Genomic DNA, 26,354 nt, shown 5'->3' on the forward strand with positions numbered 1-26,354 from the left:
GTCATAAATTCGGGTTCAGTGGATATACATTGATCTTTTGTTTTTTGTTTTTTTTTACGGAATCCCACGTTTTTGGTTATGTGAAAAATTTTTTTTCAAAATTTCATTATTTTATCGCAGTTTTGTGAGATTTGGCTGTTATTTCTAGCATGTAGAGAGCCTGCTTGAAGGCGTGAGGGAATTTTTGTTTTTTTACTTGTTGAAAAATTGAAATTTTACAAGAAGTTTTTTCAGAATCGTAATCTTCGTATTTTTCTACGTATTTCGCAAAAAAAAAAAAAAAAAAATCCGGAAAAAGTGAAAAGTGAAGGGAGTGGAGAATTGAAATTTTGAAAATGCGATTTTTGAAAATTTCTTTTTCCAGAATTGGATCCTCCACAACCCAAAACGTGGGATTCCGTAAAAGAAAAATCAATATATCCATTTTACCCGAAGTTATGACGGAAAAATCAGATCTCGCGAATTTTCCGAAAGTCCCCTCCCACCCCAGAGTCGTCAGCGCGCATTTTTTTTCCTATTCGTTTTCCATACAGTTGTTAACACCCCACTAGGCTGGTCAATTTTTTTTTATGGTTCCCGGCTGAAGGTCTTTATATTGACCCTTATTTGGGGCCATTTGAAAAACTTCATAGGAAAGATCAAGTTGTACCTCAGGCTTCCATATATCTATACTACTGTTATTTAGTACTCCTTTTATCTATGCTTTCATTTACATATGTGGAGGCGCAATAGCCCAGTGGTTAGGGCAGCGGACTCATGGTCATAGGACGTCGAGGGTTCCAGTTGATCCGATCAAAGGAACAGCCTGCTAGTGAAATTAACGTGCAAGCGGCTGAGCACTCCACAGACATGTGTACCCTTAACGTAGTTCTTGAGGATATTCAGCGTGACACAGTGTGACAAGGCTGACCCTTTGAATTACAGGCACAACAGAAACAGGAAGTAAGAGTGAGAGAAAGTTGTGGTGAAAGAGTACAGCAGGGTTTGCCACCATCCCCTGCCGGAGCCTCGTGGAGCTTTTAGGTGTTTTCGCTCAATAAACACTAACAATGCCCGGTCTGGGAATCGAAACTGCGATCCTATGACCGCGAGTCCATTGTCCTAACCACTGGGCCATTGCGCCTCCACATTTATTTACTAATATAATGGGATAGTGATATTTGCGTTTGTTTATATTCAGAAGTGATATAGCACTGTCAGATACCTTAATGTGTCAAGCTGCTCTGTTAGCTGACTTTCTTCCATATTCTTTAAACAATAACATTTATAAATGACCAGTTAATTTATTGATGCAGGTCGCTCTATAAAAGAAACATATACAGTAATTAATTAGAAAGCTTAATGCAACTATGGAAGATGTTGAAGGTTATAGATTATCCAGATATTGATTTGACATATTTGGAACACACATGTAGTAACAAAGGTGATAGTGTTATCACAGATATTGAGGGATAAATAGCCAAACTACACTGTGGTCAAAAACCTGGAGATCTTTCATTTCAAAAGACACCTTTTAAGAAAAATTGGGTTCAGCAGATTCAGGGTCCTTATCTTGCTGATATTAGCAACAACCAAAGCAACAAACCATTTCAACTACTTTTGTTTTCTCCTTTTTTACTTCTTTCAGTCATTAGACTGCAGCCATGCTGGAGCACTGCTTTAAAGAATTTTTTCTTTAGTTGAATGGATTGACCCCGGTTCTTATTATTTTTTTTCTTCTTTTAAACCTGGTACTTATTCTGTTAGTCTCTTTTTGCTGAACCACCAAATTATGGGGATGTCACCAAGCAGTAATGATGGACAAACACAGACACAAAAACACACTCACACATACACACACACATATATATATATATACAACAAGCTTCTTTCAGTTTCTGTCTACCAAATCCACTCACAAGGCTTTGGTCAGCACAAGATTATAGTAGAAAATATTTGCCCAAGGCACCACGCAGTGGGACTGAACCTGGAACCATGCGGTTGGGAAGCAAACTTCTTAGCACACAGCCACACCTGGTCAGAAAATTTTCTCAAACATACTTTTACCTCTCGACACCTGGCACAAAGCCCCTTCCCTCAGTTAAGAGAGGTCTAATCATGCAAGTTACTTGGTGACATCATTAACACCAAATGTAACAATAAAATTACTGAGTACACTTTGTAAAGTAGTTGATCTTAGAAAAGGCATCAAGCCACAGAAACCATGTCAAAGCAGACCTTGGAGATCAACACAGCCTTCTTGCTTGTCAGATCCTATCAAACTGTGGTGTATGTGTGTGTGTGGTGTATGCGTGCAAGTAGAAGTAATCGGCTTACCTTGTTTGCCTTCCTTTGCATGAGTCTGTCCTGCGGTATCTGATCCTTGCGGCTGGCCCGACCCGAAGAATGCTAGAAATAGCAGCTGCTTCTCCCAACACCTAGACGATCGCTTGGCACGTCCTCTCGTCACGACAACCCCGTTCGAAAAGGGCACGAAATCCCGATTGAGGCTCCCTCATCCCTTCTTGCTCTTCCGGTCAGTTCACGGTTCCGGTCAGCAGTCAGCTCCCCAGTTGCTGATGTCATACCACACAAACCATCCAAGCCATGCCAGTGTAAAAGACAAATGTTAAATGATGGTTATGATGATTGCTTGGCTCAAATTATCAGAGATTCAATCCAGAATTTTATGAATCATGTCTATAATATCCAACCATTGTTGTCAATGATGATCAAGGACATCGCATAGGAGAAGAAGATGGGTCACGGTGCATCTGGTTGTGGCCAATCAGACTGATGCAAACTTGGAAGGTTCTGCTGCAAGTTGGGCACTCCTGGACTTGCACAGCTTATGTTTTATTTGTGCTACTGTGGTCTTGTTCTATTCTTTGGAGGTGGCACCTCTGTTGATGCAGTTGTGTTAGGCACGGCGGTCCTGTGCTTGCATTTCCCAGATGTTGGAAATGCAGACACAAATTCATCAGCATAGTGTGTCAGTTTCATGACGTTATGCTCACTCAGGTGCTGGACAGTGGAAATTTTTCCATTACACTTCCAATCACTAACAGAGTCAAGCAGGGCTGTGTTCTCAAATCATATCTATAGGGAGAGCATATTACATATATGCATTTTTTTGTTTTTTACTGTCAAAGCAAAGACCTGTTGGGGCAAGCGAAAGCGAAATCGTGATGGCACCTGTACCAGTGGAGCACTAAGAGCACCGTCCGAGCGTGATCATTGCCAGAGCAACTGTCTGGCTTCCGTGCCGGTGGCACATAAATAGCACCAGCGTGATCATTACCAACATTGCCTTCCTGTCACTTGTGCCAGTGGAACATGAAAAGACATTCGAGCGAGATCGTTGCCAGTGCCGATGGACTGGCTCCTGTGCAGGTGGCACGTAAAATACACCATTTCAAGCATGGCCGTTGCCAGTACTGCCTGGCTGGCCTTCGTGCAGGTGCCATGTAAAAGCACCCACTACACTCTTGGAGTGGTTGGCGTTAGGAAGGGCATCCAGCTGTAGAAACTCTGCCAAATCAGATTGGAGCCTGGTGTAGCCATCTGGTTTCACCAGTCCTCAGTCAAATCGTCCAACCCATGCTAGCATGGAAAGCGGACGTCAAACGATGATGATGATGATGATGATGATGATGAGCAGACATTCACCATGACTGGTTTCCTTGATTAGAAGCATGTTGTTATTGCAGAAGATGCTTTTGCTGTCTACCAAAGGTCTTAATTCCATATCACAGCAGCTTCTGTAGGGAGTAACTACAAAAAGTTTTGCATAAGGCGCAGGCACAATTTCAGGTTCAGTCCCACTGCATGGTACCTTGGGCAAGTGTTTTCTACTATAGCCTCAGGTCAATCAAAGCCTTGTGAGTGGATTTGGTAGACGGAAACTGAAAGAAGTCCATCATGTGTGTGTGTATGTTTGTCTTTGTGTCTGTGTTAGTCCCCCACCACCACTTGACAACTGGTGTTGGTTTGTTCACATCCAGTAACTTCACAGTTCAGCAAAAAGAGACTGATGTAATAAGTACAGGGTTTAAAGAACAAAAAATAAGTACTGGGGTCGATTCATTCAACTAAAAAAATTCAAGGTGGTACCCCAGCATGGCTACAACCCAATGACTGGAACAGATAAAAGATAAGGAATACATTTTATAACATTCATGATTAACAAAGTTCATGCAAAGCAAATTTGTGAAAAAAGGCATTATTGTTTGTTTTAGCATCTGTTTTGTGATGATCAATACGACAATAGATTCTTCTGCCCTCACCCAAAAATGAACATAATGGACAAGGGCATGGCAATGTAAAAGAAATATGTATGTATAGAACTAAATGTATGTGTGCCATTTAGTTTGTGTTTGTCTCCCACATTCAATATTTGCAGGTGTAGAGTGGGAACATGGATAGAGGAAATAGTTCTAGAAGGATGACATTTTGGTTGGAAGTGTTGTTTATCAGTGGATAGTACAGAGCCTGCAAGATGGAGAATAACAATATGGTTTGATGAGCCTGGGTGGAATGTATTATATACAACTAATTTGTTCAGAGTGGTAGAGGCCATTATAGTAGCAACTGAATAGGAAGAGTGAGGAGGCTTCATGTGTGTGTCATCTAAGATGTGGGAACAATACTCCATAGTGAGTTCTTTTTGAGCTAAATGATGGCTATCAGAAACTTTGTCTTCATCATGGGAATTTGTGAGGCAGGACCAGGAAGGCTCGGGATGAGGTGGAGAAGCACAACCTCCGAACATTAGGCCTCACCGAGGCAATGACTTCTGACCAAGACCTTTGGAAATACGCTGTGCGTGAGAAGACCCGGCAAGCCATGTGAGACCAAAATCCAAGGCCTCTGCCTGGGATGTGGCCATCCCACTTTCGCATAACATTCCTTCCTTGGACACTAAACTCCGCTTGTGAAGACCTGTTGAGGCAAGTGAAATCGAAATCGAACTAAATCTGTAGACTGGCACCCATGCCAACGTCTCTTCATTCAATACTAAACTCGGCTTGCGAAGACCTGTTGGGGCAAGCGAAAACGAAATCGTGATGGAACCTGTACCAGTAGATCACTAAGAGCACCGTCCGAGCGTGATCATTGCCAGAGCACCAGCTGTCTGGCTTCCATGCTGGGGGCACGTAAATAACACCATTTGAGCGTGATCGTTACCAACGTCGCTCTCCTGACATTTGTGCCAGTGGCACGTGAAAAGACATTTGAGCAAGTTCGTTGCCAGTACCGCTGGACTGGCTCCTGTGCAGGTGGCACGTAAAATACACCATTTCGAGCATGGCCATTGCCAGTACCTCCTGACTGGCCTTCGTGCTGGTGGCACATAAAAGCCCCCACTACACTCTTGGAGTAGTTGGTGTTAGGAAGGGCATCCAGCTGTAGAAACTCTGCCAAATCAGATTGGAACCTGGTGTAGCCATCTGGGTCACCAGTCCTCAGTCAAATCGTCCAACCCATGCTAGCATGGAAAGCAGACGTTAAACGATGATGATGATGATGGTAGTCAAACTCCTCTTTCCAAGTGAAACATAAACGAAGACATCCATTCAGACATCCACTATATATGTATTTTCCTTTTGAATACTTGCAAACAGAAGAAAGTTAAGGAATAATTAAATTTATTTTTAAACTGTTAACAGCAATTACTCTTCATAATTTCTTGGAAACAAATTTCTCCAAAACTTCAGAGCCACATATTCTGAACCTAGAAAATTATTTACCAACATGCTAATCTGGTACGCAATGTTTCTTTTTACCATATTGTATTTACTATATATATATATACTCTTTTACTTGTTTCAGTCATTTGACTGTGGCCATGCTGAAGCACCGCCTTTAGTTGAGCAGATCGACCCCAGGACTTATTCTTTGTAAGCCTAGTACTTATTCTATCGGTCTCTTTTGTCGAACCGCTAAGTTACAGGGATGTAAACACACCAGCATCGGTTGTCAAGCGATATTGAGGGAACAAACACAGACACACAAACATATACACACACACATACATACATATATATATATATATACATATATACGATGGGCTTCTTTCAGTTTCCGTCTACCAAATCCACTCACAAGGCTATGGTCGGCCCAAGGCTATGGTCGGCCCAAGGCTATAGTAGAAGACACTTGCCCAAAGTGCCACGCAGTTGGATTGAACCCGGAACCATGTGCTTTGTAAGCAAGCTACTTACCACACAGCCACTCCTATATATATATATATATATATATATATATATATACTTTATTTAAAAGCAGCAGAAATATAACAAAAGACTGTTACTCTGAGTTTCACGTTCCCGTTCATCGGACAGTTTTGTCCACTCTGGTATATATATATGTATATATTTATATAGTAAATATAATATTTCAGCTTTCATAATCATTTTATGAATATCTGAATGAGCTATGTAACACAGACTCCATATAGTCTCCTATAAACAACATAATATTCTCCTGATACTACCTTTCTGATGTATTCTTCTTTTTTGCACTGAGGAGAATGGTGATATGTAATTAATTTAGTTTAATTATAATTATAATTGATTTAATTTTTTCCGTGTTTTCTTATGTATTTGGCGTTACCATTTTAAACGATCATATGTATGGATTAAAATCTTATAAAACTTTTAACGTCATCTCTTCTTCATCTTTAATTGTTTGTTGAGTTTATATAGGATACGTGTTCTATAAATGCTCATAACACACCATATACTTATAAAATTTTCATATTTAAAAAAAATACTTGGAATAGTAAGCTACAAATTTAATATGAAGAATTTTTATTAGAAATCTAACTTTGGGACCCCCACAAAGTAAAAAGGATGAAACTGAACTCAATCTTTCTCATATGTATATAAATATAAATATATATGTCAATATATATATATATATATATATATATATATATATATATATATATATATATATATATATATATATATATATATATACATACATATATATATATCTTCTAGCACATTAGCAGTCCACCTAGTATATAGGTCAATATATATATATTAAATATATACTTTTATAAAACAAAATTTTACAAAATATATAGTATCTGTTAACAGTCCTAGCAAAAAGCTCACAGGTGAGTTTTTGTATATATATATATATATATATATATATATATATATGTCTCTTAAAAGACATATATATATGCAATAAAGTATCTTCAATGCATCGATTTTGAGCTCTATCTTTTAAGAGACATATATATATGTATATATATATATATATATATATATATATATATATATATATATATATATATATATATATATCTTCTTCTAGCACATTAGCAGTCCACCTAGTGGCCTCCTTTATATATATTTTTATATATACATATACAATAATCCTTTGAGATCTCAGATATTTTTTCTGAATCTCCCTGATTCTTTTAATGTGCTTGTTCCCTGGTATTAAATTGATATTAATTCATATCCAATTTTTTACCCTATTGTTTAATTTAATTATATATATATATATATATATATATATATATTGTACACTTGATGTTATTAGGAATATCGCTCTAAAAGTCAGCTACACTATTATTTTACAGTTAAAACGTGTAATGTTTTTACAACAGGAGTTACCTCCAGTCGTAGCAGTAACTGTTACATTAGTTACCTCCCTTCCTATTAATTTTGATTTAAGTAAATGTATGGTGTGAGTGTTATTTCAGAACATTGAGTTATCTGTATATTACTCTCTCCGTCTTAATTAGAAGGTTCTTGGTGGGTTTTTTTCCAGATACCTACCGCAGATAAAATGCTAACACAAGAAATGAACTTTCATGTTGTCACTGTTGTGCGTAACAATTCAGAAATTGCCACCTTTTTTAAATGTTGCGATATTTTCTATACACAATTTTCAAATGAAATTGGAAACCTCTGACAGGGATGTTTCAATTGTATCAAAGAGAAAAAAAGAAAAAGAAAAACCTTCTAAATATTTGGACACCACAAAGACACTACTGCAATTCATCTAATCGGTTTGAAATACTATCGATGATTATCCCGGAAAATCAATGTGAGCCATCACTGAAAAACTTTATGTATCGGAATGGAGTATTAGAACTGTGGTACACAAGTGATTCAATACAAGTTGTATATATTAAAGAAGAGACCAATTCTTACCTGCGAAAGTACGAGTAAACCGTTTGATTCGTACCAAAGCGTTACTAAACAAGGTTAAAAAGAAACTTTCACAAACAACACATGCTTCGGTTCTTCTGACGAGAAAGAATTTGACCAAAAGCCAAAAGTCTAACAGGGGAAATGGTATAGGGTTATTTGCAGAGCCTTAAGGAGGAGGAGGAGGAGGATTCTTTATATTGCCTGCAATTTTGGAGGAGAGGATAACTGATTATCGACCCCAGTGTTCTACTGATACTTAATTTAACGACCTCGAAAGGATGAAAAGCAAAGTCGACCTCGGCGTAATTTGAACTCGGAACGTAGCGACGGGCGAAATATCGCTAAGTATTTCGTATAGCACACCAACGATCCTGCCAGTTCGCCGCCTTAAATAAATGGTGATGATGATGATGATGATAATAATGATAATGATGATGATAATAATAATAATAATAATAATAATAATAATAATAATAATATAGAAAGGATTGAGGTAACTCCTCCTGAAGATATAGAGTCAAAATTAAAAGAAGAGTGCCATTTGCTATCTTGTGAACAATATTTCGACATCTTGCGCGTCTTCCACTGGTTCAAAAAATAAATTTGTGCATTGTATCTCTTGCGGTATGAGCAGTTGCTCCATCTTGCTGGAACCATGTGTGAGGTCTACTTTCAATGGAGACGATGTTGTTGATTAGCTCTGACAGCAACGATAAAATACAAATAAGGTGGAAAATCTGTTAAGGTTGAAGATAATGATACTAGAGAGAGAGAGGGGGTAGATGGGAAGGAAGGGAGAGAGGGGAGGAGAGAGGGGGGAGAGAGGGGAGGAGAGAGGGGAGGAGAGAGGGGGGAGAGTATTATAGCTAACTAGTTTATCTGCTAGATAAGATAATGTTGTATTTAACGTAACGAGCATTTAACTCATTGAATGTCCAAAACATTTTCATAAGTTTATTCTAAACGTCTATGTTTAGCTTCAGACTTTTAGTTAACTCTTGTTTCATACATTCTGAGAAATATAGTTTTCCTTATCCGGAAACAAAATCGAAAAATAGATTTATAAATATGACCATCACCATTCAGCAAATATATTTCAAATCAATGTTGAAAAACTTTCCAATGAGTTAGAAACCAAGCTGGGCATTTTGCAGTAATTATATTACATATTTATACAGGGTATCCCAAAAATCACTGATGGGTTTCAATTTTTAGTAACTTCCTTAACATTAAAAATAAATGCATGAAATTTTGATACAATATAAAGGACATAAAGGAAATTAATATGCACAAGTTAAATTTTGCAACACCACTACATCACATATGAAAAATGATATCGCTTAAATGATAGCCATTTTTGGCTTTGCATGCCTGTGCTCTTTCCAAAAATTGCACCAAAACACCCTCAAGAGTTTTGGACTTTACTTCTCTGATTTCTCTAATGATGTTCTCCTTCAGTTGCACCTGGGTCTCCGGTTTGTTGATGTAAACCCTCCTTTTCAGCTATATCCATAAGAAAAAGTCCAGGCTTGTCAAGTCAGGGGAACGTGAAGGCCATTCAAAGTAGAACTCACACATAGTTCCAGCAAGATGGGGCAACTGCTTATACCGCAAGAGAAACAATGCAGTTGCTATGGCAGTGCTTTGGAGAGAGAATAACCTCCTGCTTTGGCAATGTCAACTGGGTTCAATAAATAAGCATTTCTTGCCTTAATTCTTGTAGGTACCCTGTAAGTAGATAAGTATCCTCACCAACAGCCTTAAACAAAAGGGATACATTAGATCATGGTAGTACACTGTACTGAAAAGGAAAGAAAGAATACAAAGGGACAATGACTGAACCAATTCGATCAAAGGTATTCAGTGGTTAAACCACAATTTACTAGCAAGCAATGAGAGAGAACTGGATAGTTTCATGACCTATTTGATAAAATAATTAATATCCAGGTATCCAATTCTCTCATAAAAAGGAATTAGACTAATACAGTCCGAGATAGTCTACATCTGGGGATGGAGCGGTGAAAGTCATACGGTACATTCTCTTTTTCAATTAAAACCATTATATATATATATATATATATATATGGTGGTTGTCTACTCCTTACAGAGTTTGACCACCTCCTGTACCTACACCTTGGCCCCTTCATGGCGTCTGATGTGGCTTTTTAAACCAGACAATGTTTTGAAAAAACACCCACACAGATTGCACCTCTGATTTGAACTACCAATACCTGCAGATAAGTTCTGCTCAATATATATATATATATATATATATATATATATAAGAACTCACCAATTCCAGTTTATATATTCTTCAACACTGGTTGGTATTTCATCTTCTGCCAGAAAATACACGTACTCATGTCTTTGGTTCTATTTTCCTATTTGCACCACCAAATCATTACTTCGTAAATTTAGGTGCAAGACCACAAGGTTTTTCTTTCTTTTTTTGCGAGTGCATGCACATTTGACTAAATCACCCCTAATATATCATGATACATATTTTATTAATATTTGTAAGTTAACTACAAGGTATATGTTTATATTAGTGCTTCACAAATTCCTTTTGACCAATGTCCCGTTTCAATTAAAAAAAAAAAAAAAAATTGCATCCCACATGAACGATATATAAATATTCTATCTTTTGCTTGTCTCAGTTATTGGACTGCGGATATGCTGAGGCACCACCTTAAAGGGTTTAGTAAAATAAATCGACCCCAGTACTTACTTATTTTAAACTCTAGAACTTCTTCTATCGAACTTTTGCCGAACCATTAAGTTACCAACACCAGTTGTCAACTTGTGGTGGTGGATAAATACAACACACGCGCGCACACACACACACTATGAGCTTTCAATTGCCTTCTACGAAATCCACTCACAAGGCTCTAGTCAGCCCGGGCTATAGTAGAACACACTTGCCTAAGGTATCATTCATGTGACTGGCTGGGAAACTTTTCACCACACTTCCACCCCTGCACCTATTCAAAGATTCATTATGCTTTGCGATTGTCTTTCACAAGTCAGGAAAACCATTCCTTCCATTCAATTTAAAGATTTTTCAAAAACATCAGAGTTATCTCCCTATGTTTACTAAAAATCTTCACTCCCGTCATTTCCAACGATACCTGTCAAACCAAGAAAGGAGCTTTTATATGGTCATCCGACCTGCTAGAAATAGCACCTAAATATGTATCTAGTGACATGAACTATATATGGCACGAACATAGAGGGAGCCTCTATGTAGTCGCTCACCTAGCTAAAAATAACAGTCAGATTTCCTTCATTTCCCCACTATCTTCAATGAGGCAAAAACACATGTAGAGATACATGCTTCTGAAAAAATGGGATGGCCTCAGCTGGAATGCCCTTGATCGTCATCTTTTCAATCAAGATTGACCTACCTCAACCTAAAACAGTAGCGATCACATCTATCAATGAAGCAGACTCATTACCCAACCTGCTAGAAATAACAGCCAAGTCTCCCTCAAGTCATCTAAAAAAAAAAAAAAAAGATGATACATTTGATAATGTCCAAAATAAACTGCAAATTTACAAAAGATAAGATGACCTCAACTGGAACGCTATTTATCATAGGTCTGCTAAGCGATACCAACAATTATATATGTCTAGAAATACACCTCGTTGTGTTCTCATGTAAAGTACTTCGTTTCCACGTTGCTCTGTGATCATTTTGTCATCTGACATGTGGCACACGGTGCACCTGTTAGGTAATATCGATTTGATGGAGAGAGTGAGCTTACATGAACACAAACAGTTCATCACTATAAAGAAATCATCTGTGTGGTTGTTCGGCAATTTCTTGCCGAACCCACATATATTGTCTAACGACGAGTCAATGAATAAATGATTGATTGATTGATACACACACACACACACACATACATACATGTAAAAGTGTCAAAGGATATTTTTTTTTAATTCTAGGAATTCATTTTATTGATCAAAGATTTTTGTCTAAATGTCAACAGATACTCTGAAAAATAGAGGCAGCATATAAAATATAAGGAACAAATTTATTTGTCAAGAACAAACTTATTTGAGAGAATGACAATGGGATGTGAAAGCTTACCATAACAAGCTTGGTTGTGCTTGCAACCCAACTAAAGTGGAGAGAAGTATCTCAATACGGTCATTTGACTTATAGTGGCCAAATCTCCCTTAAGTTACAATCTGCTGTCTTGAAAGAAAGAAGACAGACTGGATAATGTAGTCTGGGAAATACAAAACCCGAGAGAAGGAGATGGTGGTCACGCACGCATACACACACACACGTATTTTTTAAGCCTGTTATTAGTGTTGATGTTGTCATTGCTATTGTTGCATGATCATGAATAAGAAGCAGTTATGCATAATTTTGAATTGAATATTTTTTTGAAAGTTAATATTTAAATAGAAGTGGAAGATTAAATAAATTGCATAGATGCATCTATCACCCCTTTGCTCCCAACACCCATATAAATTTTCCACTGCAGTGTTGGGGCTGGTATCACTCTTTTTAAGAAGCACTAGATGGTCCGGTAATTTTTCAGATTAACACCCGCACGATCTTCATTCACTAGGGTGTTAGAGTTAGGGTTACGATTACGGTTAGGGACGGAATTCCCTAACCCAAACACTAAAACCCTAACCATAACCCTAACCCTAAAACCCTAATCCCGAACCTAAAACCGTAACCCTAATACCCTAGTGAAGATCGTGCGGATGTTAATCTGAAAAATTACCGATGGTCCTACCACTAACAAAACCAACAAGGTGGCTTGTTGGTTTTGCTAGTGGTAGGAAATGTTTGTGCTAGGAAACAAAATAGTGATGTGTATTTCTGGACATATATAATTGTTGGTATTGTTTAGCAGACCTATGATAAATAGCATTCCAGTTGTGGTCATCTTATCTTTTGTAAATTTACAGTTTGTTTATGACATTATCAAATGTATCATATTTTTTTTTATATATGACCTGAGGAAAACTTGGCTGTTATTTCTAACAGGTTGAGTGATGAGAGTCTGCTTTGTTGGTAGATGTGATTGCTACTGTTTTAGGTTGAGATAGATCAATCTTGATTGAAAAGACGACGATCAAGGGCATTCCAGCTGAGACCATCCCCTACTTAATTATTTTGTTTAACTACTTGCTGAGGATTTGCTATGGTTTTATCTTCAAGTACCTCTGCTATATTCCTGAAATGTTCTCTGCAATTTACCCCTTTCTGCTCTGTTATCTTTCTTAAGATCAATACCATCCAGGTATGACATTGCAAATTTATCTGGAAACACACCTCCAGAGGAAGCACTGTATGGATACTGCCAATCTTTGTTTCACATGACTCCATGAAACCATCATATTTCAAGTACTTCATTTACCCATTCCATATTTGTTTTCTCAAACACCAACTAACTTTTAGAATGTTTTTCATTAAGTCAGATCATGCTATAAAGTCAAGGCATCACTTCCTATTGCTACTTAATAGCAGGTCTTGTACCATTCCACCAGCTCTACAGAGTTTGTATTCTAGGATTAAAGAGTTCACTCTATACTGTATCAATTTACATTCAGAGTTAATCCTCTTGCAGCTGATAAAATCCATATATCTGTGAAATTACAGTAGAAAACATTTTGTATGCATGCCTAATTTCCTTGACAAGTTACTTTGGTTATAGCTGAGGGGCCATATCTCACTATAATTTGGGGAAAAGGTATTTAGCTACTAAGGGGAGATCAGAGTGAAAGTCTAATATTATTAAGGATAAAGTTTGTGCTTGTGATATAGAGTGGAGAGACAATTAAAAAGAGATTGCCTACATACACTCTTATAAACATATATATAGATGTTTTTTCATGCATAAATTAAATAAAATTAACATATCTGAACCATGTTTTTGTTCTATCACATCTTGGTACACTTCAATGGGTTTAGAACAACTGTTTAATGGTGTAAATTCTATTCATTATGTTTTGAGTGGTCACAATACTGGCTGATGACACCATTGATCATTTATTAAACATCAAGGTCAGATTTTTAAGTTTAAAATTGCCAAGAAGGCTGAGGGTGTCTTGGCATCACTTACCAAGTCCTTTGTGAGCCGCTCTCCGGCTATCTATCTGAGGCTTTATATAGCTATGGTGCGGCCTCACCTGGAATTTGTGTCTCCGGTCTGGAACCCCTATCTTGCCCAGGATATTGTCTGGAAACCGTTCAGCGACGTGCAACCAAGAGAATACCCTCCATCAGGCATTTGCCATATTCTGAACGCCTTACTTCCCTGGGTATGGATACATTGAAACTCCAACGTCTGGCAGCTGACTTGGCAGACGCCTATAAAATTATCAACCATCTTACTAACAACAACTCTGAGCACCTTTTCAAATTCCACCTGTCTAACACCTGTGGACATGTTTACAAAGTCAGAAAACAGCACAGCTCCCATGACTTTCGGAAACACTTTTTTATGCTAAGAGTTGCTGAAGTATGGAACAAACTACCAGCATCAGTTGTTAGTTGTCGGAGGACTGCATCCTTCAAAACTTCCATGCTTCCTGAGATTCGCCAACACTACACCTGATTTTCTTCCCTCCATACACACGTAGGCATGTATCTGACTCATACACTGTTCACCTTCCAGACATTCGTACAATACTGCATATGCTTTATATGTACTTTTGACAAGTTGTAGTGCACCTGAGCACTGTATACAATAATTTCATTATTATTATTATTATTTTTTAAGAATTTCAGCATGTGCCCACAGGTTGAAATTAGCCTATTTTCTTTAGGATTGGAGTAAAATGGCAAATAATAAAACCATTTATATAACAGTGACATGTGTTTATTATTAATATGCTAAGTCTAACTCACACACACAGGGGCTTCTCAGTTTCTGTCAACCAAATAATTTTCATTGAAGGTCACAGAATTTTGATCCAGTTTTAAATGATGGTGCCCTATTTAATACTGCCCATGTAATGTTGCTGGTTTCTCTGTCTTGATTTCAAAATGTACTTTGAAAGTGCTGGTCATGTCTTTCAGAAATAGATGATGAAATGAAATAAGCTGTTGAATGTGTGTGGTGTGAATGCTATGTAGCTATATGCTTATATAGTTACTGGTGACATCAGCATGGTATTATACTTTGGTCGTTATCTCTTTACAATAATTTTCCTTGAAGGTCTTTTATTTCAAGCAGCTGTAGTGCAATTTTGTTTTTCTTGTTAACAATTGGTGGAATCTGCTGTTGATGAGATTGATGAAATGCTTTGCAATATTGATTTTTACAATAGTATAGTGGAATCATCATTGTTGTCATTTTAATGTCTACTTTTCCATACATGGGTCAGACAAAACTTGTTTAAACAAATTTTCTATGGCCTGATGCTCTTCTTATCATCAACTGTCATATATCTGAACAAGGTAATATTTTTTACCCTAGTTCAGACATTTTTTTTCATGGATGTTTGCAAACAAATAACACCATTTATATAACAGTGACATGTTCATTATTAATATGCTAAGTCAAGCTCACACACACACAGGGGTTTCTCAGTTTCTGTCAGCCAAATTCACTCATTGCTTGTGTTTATACCAAATATTATACAATATTATATTTCTCATTTTTGTTGGTCAGCCTATTTTTAACAATATTCAACCTTTCATTACATTATCTCTTTATCTTATCCACTCTAAATAGGCCATGCTAGAGAATTGGGTAACATTGTTGTTCAAAACAGTTTCATGGATCAAGGCATGTCTTAAATTATTCAATATAGTTATTCTTTAGTTTGACAGGAGATATTTCTGGTGAAATGCCATCTAGAAAAAAACGATTTGTGTTACCTACAATACATAAATTACTACTTCATTCAGGGTCAAACTGAAGAAAATCCAGCTGGTTATATCATTCAGATAGTTAAAAATTTGAACAAATGAAAGTCATGGTTTACAAAATGAAACAAACATTGATATATATTCATTGTATTTTCAAATAATTTCATACATTTTATTTATTCTTTACACTTTATATTTTTAATTTATTCTTATTCTTTGGCACTTCAGATTTTTAAAGATAATAAATTTCATGAGACAAGATTTAGAATGACAATACACGACAAAAAAAAAATCATTTGTTTCCTAATACACATACTTTTGATGGCAATTAAATAATGAAAAAATTGTGACAGCTCTATATCTATAAGCAGACTAATTAGCAAAATTAATTCAAAATAAATTAAACTGAAAATGCAACAACACATTTTCAATTAATAATTTGATAGACAGGTTTACACACTTATATAAAATATAATAATAATTTACACCACAATAGCACAAGAGTTTACAATCAGAAAGTGGAAAAGTTACATTTATGAAATTTTGAATATTTTTCTGAAGAGTTTCTCAACGAGTGTAGAATATCAAATGATATAAGTCTACTCTAAAAAGTCATGATTGGGGAAATAATTTTCTCTGAAATAATTCTACTAAAATGTCACAATAACATTATAACAATTACTTTCACAGAATTTCTAAGAATTACTATACATTCTAATATAGCATAGTTTCTACAGGTTTCATGTGATAACTTCTTTCATTGCAAAAAAAAAAAAAAAAAAAAACCTTTTCCAAGGTTATAACAGTGATAGAATTTCACAACTGCACCAATATATATAGCTGGAACTAGCTAAAACACAAAGAGAATATTTTAATCATAAATATCACCCGTATAAATATTTTAATAAGTCCATGTGAGAATGTTATACTGTATACATCACAGTGGAGCTTACCAAATGTTTACAACAGACAATATGGTATGAGAAAAGTTAAATACACCAGAATATATTCAGTTTTCCATTAAAATGATTTGGCTAAAGATTTCTCAAGTTCATGTCTGTCTGAAAACATTGGGCAAATGTGTTCAGTCAAGCTGAGTCTCAGTTTTGGTCTTTACATACAAACATGCTATCTAGTTTTATACTTGTCAAAGCTACAGCATTTGATGACTAATTCTGAAAACCTATAGTGATTACTCTGTTTGACTACAAGGAGACTGTGTAGTACTGTACTTTTGTTAGTTTGTCATGCCCTTCCAGATAGGTGAGGCTGTTGATGTTCATTCATCTGCAGACTGATGTTATATGGGCCTCCAATGGGTTGTAGTTCTGAGGCTGAGTGAAATGTTTAGAAAAAGGAGGTCGCTGAGAGATCATCAAAAATTGCGAGTCTAGCATTTGTATCAACTTTGATAGGTTTGTGTTAGAGGGCTTGTTTCTTTGACTTGTGCCTTTGTGCTGTCATATAAACACATTGAAAGTTGCTTTCAAGAGGCTTGTTCATGGAGGTAGTATATGATCGAGATGTGGTTTTTAGCATGTACATCTATGTTGCTGAACAGAGGAGTGAAGAGTGGAACTGTCTGCAGAAGACATTGTGTGTTTATTTGTAAGTGACAGTAAATTTGTAAGTAATGTACCGGAAGAGAGGTTTGATTGACATAACCACACCTTGAATACACCAGAGTTTATGGAGTGTGAATCTGCACATGTTGCAACTGTCCACAGGAATCCAAAAATGAAAGACAGATGGAGACCATACTTGGGCAACGTAACTTGGTTCTCATACTAAACATGGGCAAAAGATTTGCTGATTTCAAATGCCACAATTTTGCTTGCACTAGAGTTATGTGAGAGCAAGACTCCAGTTTATTTGCATCCACAGAAATTATATTGTATTTAATCATCATCTTTGAAAAGCTGGAAGGAGTGATATATTGGCAGTCAGGGAAATTACCCATTTCGAAGAATATGAGACACTTTATTAAATCGGAATAGATTCTAGATTCTAGTAGGTACAGACTGACTGGTTATAACTCAGGAGTACACAGATTAAGTGTGATTAAAAGAAAGTTAAAAGTTGTCTTGTTCGGCTGAAGTGATTCAGGAGATTTTCGCACGTGATGATTGAATTCATGTGGTTTGGATGAAATTGGTGACATTGGGAAGGAGAGATTGAGAGAGTTTAGTAGAGCATGTGCAGTGTGGAATTGAAGCAAAGAACAAATGACAAAGTGGATGAACTGCTAACATAAGCTGTCTTGTTTGTGGAATGGTTAGGGTTAGGGTTAGGGTTAGGGTTAGTAGAGAACATTTTGGCAAGGGATCATAAAAGTCAGGAAGTGAGAGAGCTTGCAGGCTGTGTGATGCACAAAGACACTTTGCTTTTCTGCATTTCAGAGGTGTTGCTGCAGTGGATACAAATTTTTATGTTCATGTTGATTACAGGCATTAGTTGCATGAAGGATGTGTTGGCCAGCATTCAAAATAACTACTTGTTGAAGGTGGTGTTGTTAAGGCAGACAGCATATTAGGTGGATAATGCCCAACTCAGTTAAAACTATGAACATTTAAAAATTAGACCTGTATGTTCGCTTTAAAGCAAGATTAAAATACTTTTGCATGCAATTAACTAATCTGGTCTATAAGCATGCTACATAATGTCACAATTGGTTAACAATATTTTTAGTTTAGGCGATGTTTTTCAGAAGAGATAAAAGTTACTTCCTTAATATACTGCAAAAAGGACAGCTAACATGTTGCAACAGATGTTAATGATCAAATTCCAGTACTTAACATAGAATGATTATTCTACTGCATGAACATGCTGGTGAATATTCAAAGTTGTTTTATGTGAAAATGTTTTACCACAGACTTCGCAATGGTATGGTTTTTCCCCTGTGTGAATGCGTTTATGAATGGTTAAAATGATATTTGCAGAGAATGCTTTATTGCAGATGTCACACTGATAGGATTTTTCTCTTGTGTGAATACGTTTGTGAAGAGTCAAATACTCATTGCGAGAAAATGCTTTACCACATGTGTCACAGTGGTATGGTTTCTCACCTGAATGAATATGTTTGTGTCTGATTAAATATCTCTTCTGTGCAAATATTTTCCCACAGACATCACATTGGTGTAGTTTTTCCCCAGCATAAAAATGATCATCAGTTGAATTTTCACCTCCTGCAAAGTCTTTACCAGAGGTATCACAATGATAAGAATTTGCAGTGTGGATATGTTTGTGCTTAATTAAATATCTCCCCCGTGCAAACTTTTTACCACATACATCACACTGGTATGGTTTTTCACCTGAGTGAATATGTTTGTGACGAGTTAAATCTCCACTTTGAGAGAATGCTTTACCACAAACATCACACTCATAAGGTTTTTCCCCTGTATGAATACGTTTGTGACATCTCAAATAATCATTGCGAGAGAATGTTTTGCTACAGATCTCACACTGATATGGTTTCTCTCCTGAATGAATAAGTTTGTGAGAAGTTAAATACCCATTTCGAGTAAATGCTTTACCACATATATCACAGCGGTATGGTTTTTCCCCTGAGTGAATATGTTTATGCCTAATTAAATATCTCTTCCGCGAAAATATTTTACCACAGATATCACACGGGTGTGGTTTATCTGAGTGAATATTTTTATGAGAGGTTAAATTTTCAATTACAGTGAACTTTTTACCACAGACATCACACTGGAAAGGTTTCTCAATAGTGTGAATACGTTTGTGACGAGATAAATCTCCACTTATAGAGAATGCTTTGCCACAGACATCACAGTGATATGGTTTCTCACCTGTGTGAATATTTCGATGATTACTTAAATGTCCACTTTGAGAAAATGATTTGTGACAGACTTCACACTGGTATGGTTTCTCATCTGAATGAATACGTTTATGAGAAGTTAAATTTCCACTTGTTGAGAATGATTTACCACAGACATCACATTGGTATGGTTTCTTACCTGTGTGTATTCGCTTATGACATGTCAGATGTCCACTTCCAGAGAATCTTTTACCACAGACATCACATTCATATGGTTTTACCCCAGTATGAATACGTAGATGACGTTTCAAATAATCATTCCGAGAGAATGTTTTAGTACAGATATCACACTGGTATGGTTTCTCCCCAGTGTGAATAAGTTTATGATAAGTTAAATATCCATTTTGAGAGAATGATTTGCCACACACATCACACTGGTATGGCTTCTCATTGACATGAACACGTTTATGAACAGATAATGCTTTAGTTTCAGAAAATAACTCACCACAGATATTACAACGGTAAGGTTTCTCTTCTGTATGAATACGTTTATGGGATGCAAAACTTTCACTTGAGTAGAATGTCTTACCACAAACGTCACAGCGGCTTGGTTTTATTCCTGAGTGTATTCGTTTGTGACGTTTCAAATTGTCATTGCGAGAATATCTTTTACTACAGACATCACAATGGAATGGTTTCTCTATTGAATATGTACATTTATGGCGAGTTAATTTGGAATTGTCTGAGAAGGTTTTACCACAGATGTCACAGTGATATGGTTTTTTCTCATTGTGGATATTCTTGTGATTAGTCAAGCTGTCAGCATCAGAGAATATGAGTAAACATATACTACACGTATAGAATTTCTTTGTTAAACGTAATCGTGTCTCTTTATGTTCAGATTTTGTTTCATTATCATCTTGACGTTTACTTACTGTCTCCGCCATAATGTCTGTTGGTTTATCAAATACCAATGTAATTCCTTTTTTAAAATTTTACAAATTACTTCATGGTTAATAAACAAAAGTCACATGTCTTCTTGAAAATGTCATTCTTCTGTTTTTCATACCCTTCTTTATGAATTCTTTTATGAATCTTTGGTGAGAAATTTCCTGAAATAATATAGCAACATAACATAAGAACCATGAACATTCTTAGTATATCTGTCATGCAGTCAAGTCAATTTTAAGAGACAAAATGTATTATTCTTGTTAGCAGTGTGCTCAAAAATGTCACCAAATTGTTTTCTAATTTTTCTTTTAACTTTGTTTCATTCACTGGACTGCAGCCATGCTAGGGCACTGCCTTGAAGGGTTTAGTTGAACAAACTGACTCCAATATCTTTGGCTGAACTGTTAAATTATGGAGTTATAAAGAAACCATCACTGGTTGGTGAGGGACAGACAAAAACGCACACATAATAATATGCATCCATATATATATATGGCAAATGAAAATGGAAGATGGAATATACAAGAATTTATTAATCACGACTCTCTGAGTGGTTGGTGTTAGGAAGGGCATCCAGCTGTAGAAACTCTGCCAAATTAGATTGAAGCCTGGTGTTGCCATCCGGTTTCACCAGTCCTCAGTCAAATCATCCAACCCATGCTAGCATGGAAAGCAGACGTTAAACGATGATGATGATGATGAACTATTTTGATACATCTAGCAGCGATCTCTCAAGGGTGGGACACTCAACAACTGGTTCAGGAGCATCCAACAGTGCAGGTGTATCTCATCAGGTGATAAATAGACACAACTTGTTAAAATAACTTTATTGCGTGCTCGTTTCTCTTTTTTCCATCTGTGATCTTCTATGAAGATATTTCCTCTGTCTAGCTGCCTTTCTTTCTACAAAACAGGAAGTTACATTGTGGAACTGTTATTTTAATGAGTTGTGTCTATTTATCACCTGATGAGATACATCTGCACTGTTGCCGAATGCTCCTGAACTAGCTGTTGAGTGTCTCACCTGTGAGGGATCGATGCTAGATGTGTCGAAACAATTGTCATGATCAATAAATTCTCGTATATTCCATCTTCCATCTTGTATTTGCCATATACAAAACGATCCCCGTGAAAGTGACCATGCTTTACCAGTAAGCTACCAGGTATAAATCATTCATTTTATTATCCTATATATATATATATATATGTATACAGTGGGCTTCTTTCAGTTTTTGTCTACTATATACACTGATAAAGTTTTGATTCATCCCAGGGTTAAAGTGGGACTGAACCTGAAACAAGAAGCAAACTTCTTACCACACAGCCATGCCTACACTTAAGAAAATCTCTGTTCAACTTTCAAGATAGTGAGATGAAACAGTTACTAAACTATCAGTGATCTTGCCATGAGGAATTCTATGAATAGCTTTATCTCCACTCATGCCACTGAGTGTAGTATTCTCAATGTCTACAGTATGACCAATGTTTAGTGTTGACTGACTGCATTACGTTCACCATCTAGTGCAGTGGTTCCCAACCTGTAGTCTGCAAAGGTAATACTGGGGTCTGTGAACAAAATTCAAAACTTCATACATACATACATACATATATATATATATATATATATATATATATATATATATATATATATAGGGATAAGAATTCAAAATTACATGTAAAAACTCAATTAAAATCAATTTATTAAGTGGATTTTCATCGATGAGTTCATGAACCTTGGTTCTTTTCGCTAAAACTATATATTTTTATATATATACAATGCAAAATACCGAAAGGAACTTCACCTCTTATATCGCACCTTTCTTCCTCCTTTAACGCCGATGTGATATAATTTCTTGGGAGAGAAATACTTTTGCGGCTGAAGATAGCTTTGTATTGTCGATTATACACTGATATAAAGCTTGAAACACGTGTACCGCAGAATCCTTTGTGTTTTTGTTGTTATTTTTTGGATTTACAATTTATATATATATATATATAGACACATAAGGATAAGCATATAAAAAGAGGTCCATGGGAAAACTCATTGAAATAAAAAGGGTCCTCGGTAGTGAAAAGGTTGGGAGCCAGTGGTATTCAGTGCCCACAATATGTTCACTGTTTGCAGTACGTTCAATGACCACAAGGTATTCAGAGTATTGTTCAATGTTCGAAGTATTCAAATAAGGAGGTTATTGTTCCTGCTGAGTAATCAGGTACACTGTACAGGTAGGTTGAACTCTACTTCACTGAAAGCCTAGTTCAGTCTGCAGGACTTTCTGAATGGCATGTTTAATGAAAAATCACCTTGAATTCTATTAGTTGAGTGGCTCACCTGATGGTGAGCCCACTTCTTGAAGAAAGTTTGTTCATGCCTGGTTGAGTTACTCAGAAAGCTGTTCCTCACACAGACACTGATTGCAAAGAGTTGATTGAGTGGTCAGGAAATATGTGGGTTATAGATATAAAAACCTGCTGTAATGGTGACTGTGTCTCGTTTTGAAGGTCAGAATATTAACCCCTTGCAGATGGGTAGTGGTATTGACCACATCGAAACATTGTGTGTGAGCAGTGAGATGTCTTGTTCTGTATGGAACTGTGTTTTCAAATATACCACACTGCAAAGAATCTGTAAACACACTGTAAAATGCCTTGTATAAAAAATATGTAGTTACTGAATGGTCTAATACCAGTGCACAGCACAGACTGTCAGTACTACATCTGTCTGCAAAGGGATAATTCTACATTCCCCCAATCTCCTCCATATAGCGATTATTGCAAGATAATCACAACCCAATGAAGATAGTAAATTCAAAGACAGAGTAGTCTAGTCCCTTAAAGCCAAAAATATTACCAAATACCAAGTTCTTTACATCAAACACTACCAAATAATTGAACAGACTTTCTACTGGCATACTAACAACAACCTTTTTATATGTAAATTACATGTGACAATATTCTAGTGTTCCAGGTATACCATGCACACATATAGCTAAAAGCCTCAATGCACATTCTAGGATACTGAGGATAATTATATGAGATACAATACTGCCGCCTGGAATACTAGCTTCACTGCTCCGACTATTTCTAAATGCCTATACATTCTAGAAGTGACCATGGCAGAGACAGGCAAGGTTAACAGTCAGAACATGAGAGGTGCTGCTGACAATTTTCTTTTATGTTAGTCGAAATTGAATAGGAAAGAGATACAGTGTTTTGGGGAGTACATAGTAGTGTTGTAAATACGGTCTCGGTTTTTTGTACTCTTCACATGTCGAGGTGATCTGGAAACAGCAGCCAACATCACCAGCAGATTAATTGAAAAGTTAAGATGGTAACTTGGTTTTAGATGAGAATAACACAACCTAAATATCCAACACATCCATCAAACGCTTCAAGTTACAAGTATTTTTCTTTTGACTGTTGATGGTCTATGCGCATCGCATGTGTACACAACCTGCGATGTTGCAAAATGCTTTATTTTGTGATCTTCGTGGTTTAAGGGGAAATTGGGAGCCCAAATAGAGCTAGGGTAATCCACGATGAACCAAATGCATAGTCTGTAGACTTGTTTCTGTTTCTTTACGGAAATAATTATACCAAATGATAAACAAAATAAGGAGGGGGAGGTTCTACATGGTCGTTCAGGTTGACAGATATAGCAGTCAAATCTCGCTCAGATCACAAATTACTATCTTAAGAAATAAAAGGACATGCTGAAAATAATGTGATCGTTGACTAAACTTTTTTTTTTATATATTTAGAAATAGGATGGGGAAGTTACGGCTGGGAAGCTTCCAACCATTCTGTTAACTAGGAGCTCAACAACAACTACAAAATAATTTCTGAAAATACCATTGTACTGCCAGGTCAACTAAGAAGCTGCAAGGTGGGTTGCTTGAACTGAAAATAATAGCAGTCAAATCTCTCTCAAATAATACCTTACCGCCTTAAAAACGGCAGTACTTTGGATAATACTGCAAAAAATAAAATAAAATATATATATATAATAGCTGGAAAGCCTTTATTTTACGTCTGCTCAGTCGGGGCTGACATGGGGCTAATAAACAATAGCAAAAGTGTCCCTCAAATAACACTCTATTATCTTGAAGAAATTACATAACATAACGTAATGACAGATCTACAGAAAGATGGGATGGTCACAGTTGTAATGCATTCGAGCATAAATTTACGTATACAGAGTTAAACAATAACAAATGAAGACCGGAAGCAGCACCATTATCTCCTTCTTCAATGTCACAGTCCTGCACATAATTTAACCAAGCGTTTGAGCCAATGAGGGAGTCCCTCTGTGGTTGCAGACTACTAAAAATAGCAGCGAAACTCACCCCTCCCACTGTCTGAAATATACAATGATACATAGGTTAATGTAGTCCTACATATACTATGACTGAATTAAAACTGCGATGATCATGACTGGAATATCTCCTATCATAAATCTCCTAGATTAGCATTTACCTAGGGTTAAACAAACCAATAATGTTTGCACAATTAACAATGAGGTTAACTAGCAATTAGGAAAATGACATTTCAGTCGCATAAAGTCACTGATATTGTAAAACTACAACAAGACAACGAAAGATCGCCTGAAATTATAAAATTAACGAGCAATAAGGAAATTATATTTTCAACTAAATTGAAATTTTCATAATTATAATTTTGTGTCAGAACAGACGAAATGTTGAGATAAAATATAATTTTTTTTTTCTTCTGAAGACAAGCAACTTATGAAGGAATCACAGACACAATAACCTTAAAGATCGTAGAGATATATTTGTACAACAACTTACTGTTTTGTAATATCTTTCTCGTTCATTGTTGGTGTAGATGTGACTGTTGTAGGAAAATGAAGACATTGGACAGAAACAGAATAAACGTTGATGGGAAGAACAAACTAAGTGATATACATAACTAATTTACTAACACCACCAGCCTTACTTTCGTAGCTGACTATTCACTAAAAATATGTAAAATATGTTAAACAAAGGAATTCTTATATGTACAGTTAAAGAAGGCGATAATGGTAAAATCCGTGCTTCATCGCAAAATTACTATAAATGGAAGTTGTTTTGATAAAATGGCTTAAATGAGCACAGGTTGACTCCTAGCAGTGGCAATGGGATACATGAACCCAGGAAAAAAGTCAAAGAAAAACTTTGATAAATGATCAAGTTAATGATTTTTGGCAAACTTTCGGTAAAAATCTATGACGTCATGAGTGGATGTATGACATTGTCTTTCATCTGCTTGATAGAGCTGAACAGTCAAATACACGCATTTCTGGCTGACGTCATGTACTTATACCGAAATACTGCCTAAAGTTTTGCAATTTTGGTTTATTTTATTTTTTCCGTTGTCTTAAGATCTGCAATAAAACTCTCTTTACTCTTTTACTTGTTTCAGTCATTTGACTGCGGCCATGCTGGAGCACCGCCTTTAGTCGAGCAAATTGACCCCGGGACTTATTCTTTCTAAGCCTAGTACTTATTCTATCGGTCTCTTGTGCCAAACCGCTAGGTGACGGGGACATAAACACACCAGCATCGGCTGTCAAGCAATGCTAGGGGGATAAACACAGACACACCCACACACATATATACGACGG

General features: G+C 36.4%; 1 protein-coding gene across 1 annotated transcript; it reads right to left on the minus strand.

The window, feature by feature from the left end:
* Positions 1 to 16,136: 16,136 nt before the first annotated feature.
* LOC106876071 (uncharacterized) lies at positions 16,137 to 25,952 on the minus strand. Its single transcript, XM_014924476.3, has 2 exons — positions 25,540 to 25,952; positions 16,137 to 20,892 (listed from the first exon to the last, which is right to left on the minus strand). Exon 2 carries the CDS (start codon positions 20,725 to 20,727, stop codon positions 18,805 to 18,807), a length of 1,923 nt encoding a protein of 640 aa, XP_014779962.1. The 5' UTR covers positions 20,728 to 20,892; positions 25,540 to 25,952; the 3' UTR covers positions 16,137 to 18,804.
* Positions 25,953 to 26,354: the final 402 nt, after the last annotated feature.

The sequence above is a fragment of the Octopus bimaculoides genome, chromosome 7, assembly GCF_046866305.1.
Source record: "Octopus bimaculoides isolate indiv1 chromosome 7, ASM4686630v1, whole genome shotgun sequence".
In the NCBI taxonomy this organism is placed as follows: Eukaryota; Metazoa; Mollusca; class Cephalopoda; order Octopoda; family Octopodidae; genus Octopus; species Octopus bimaculoides.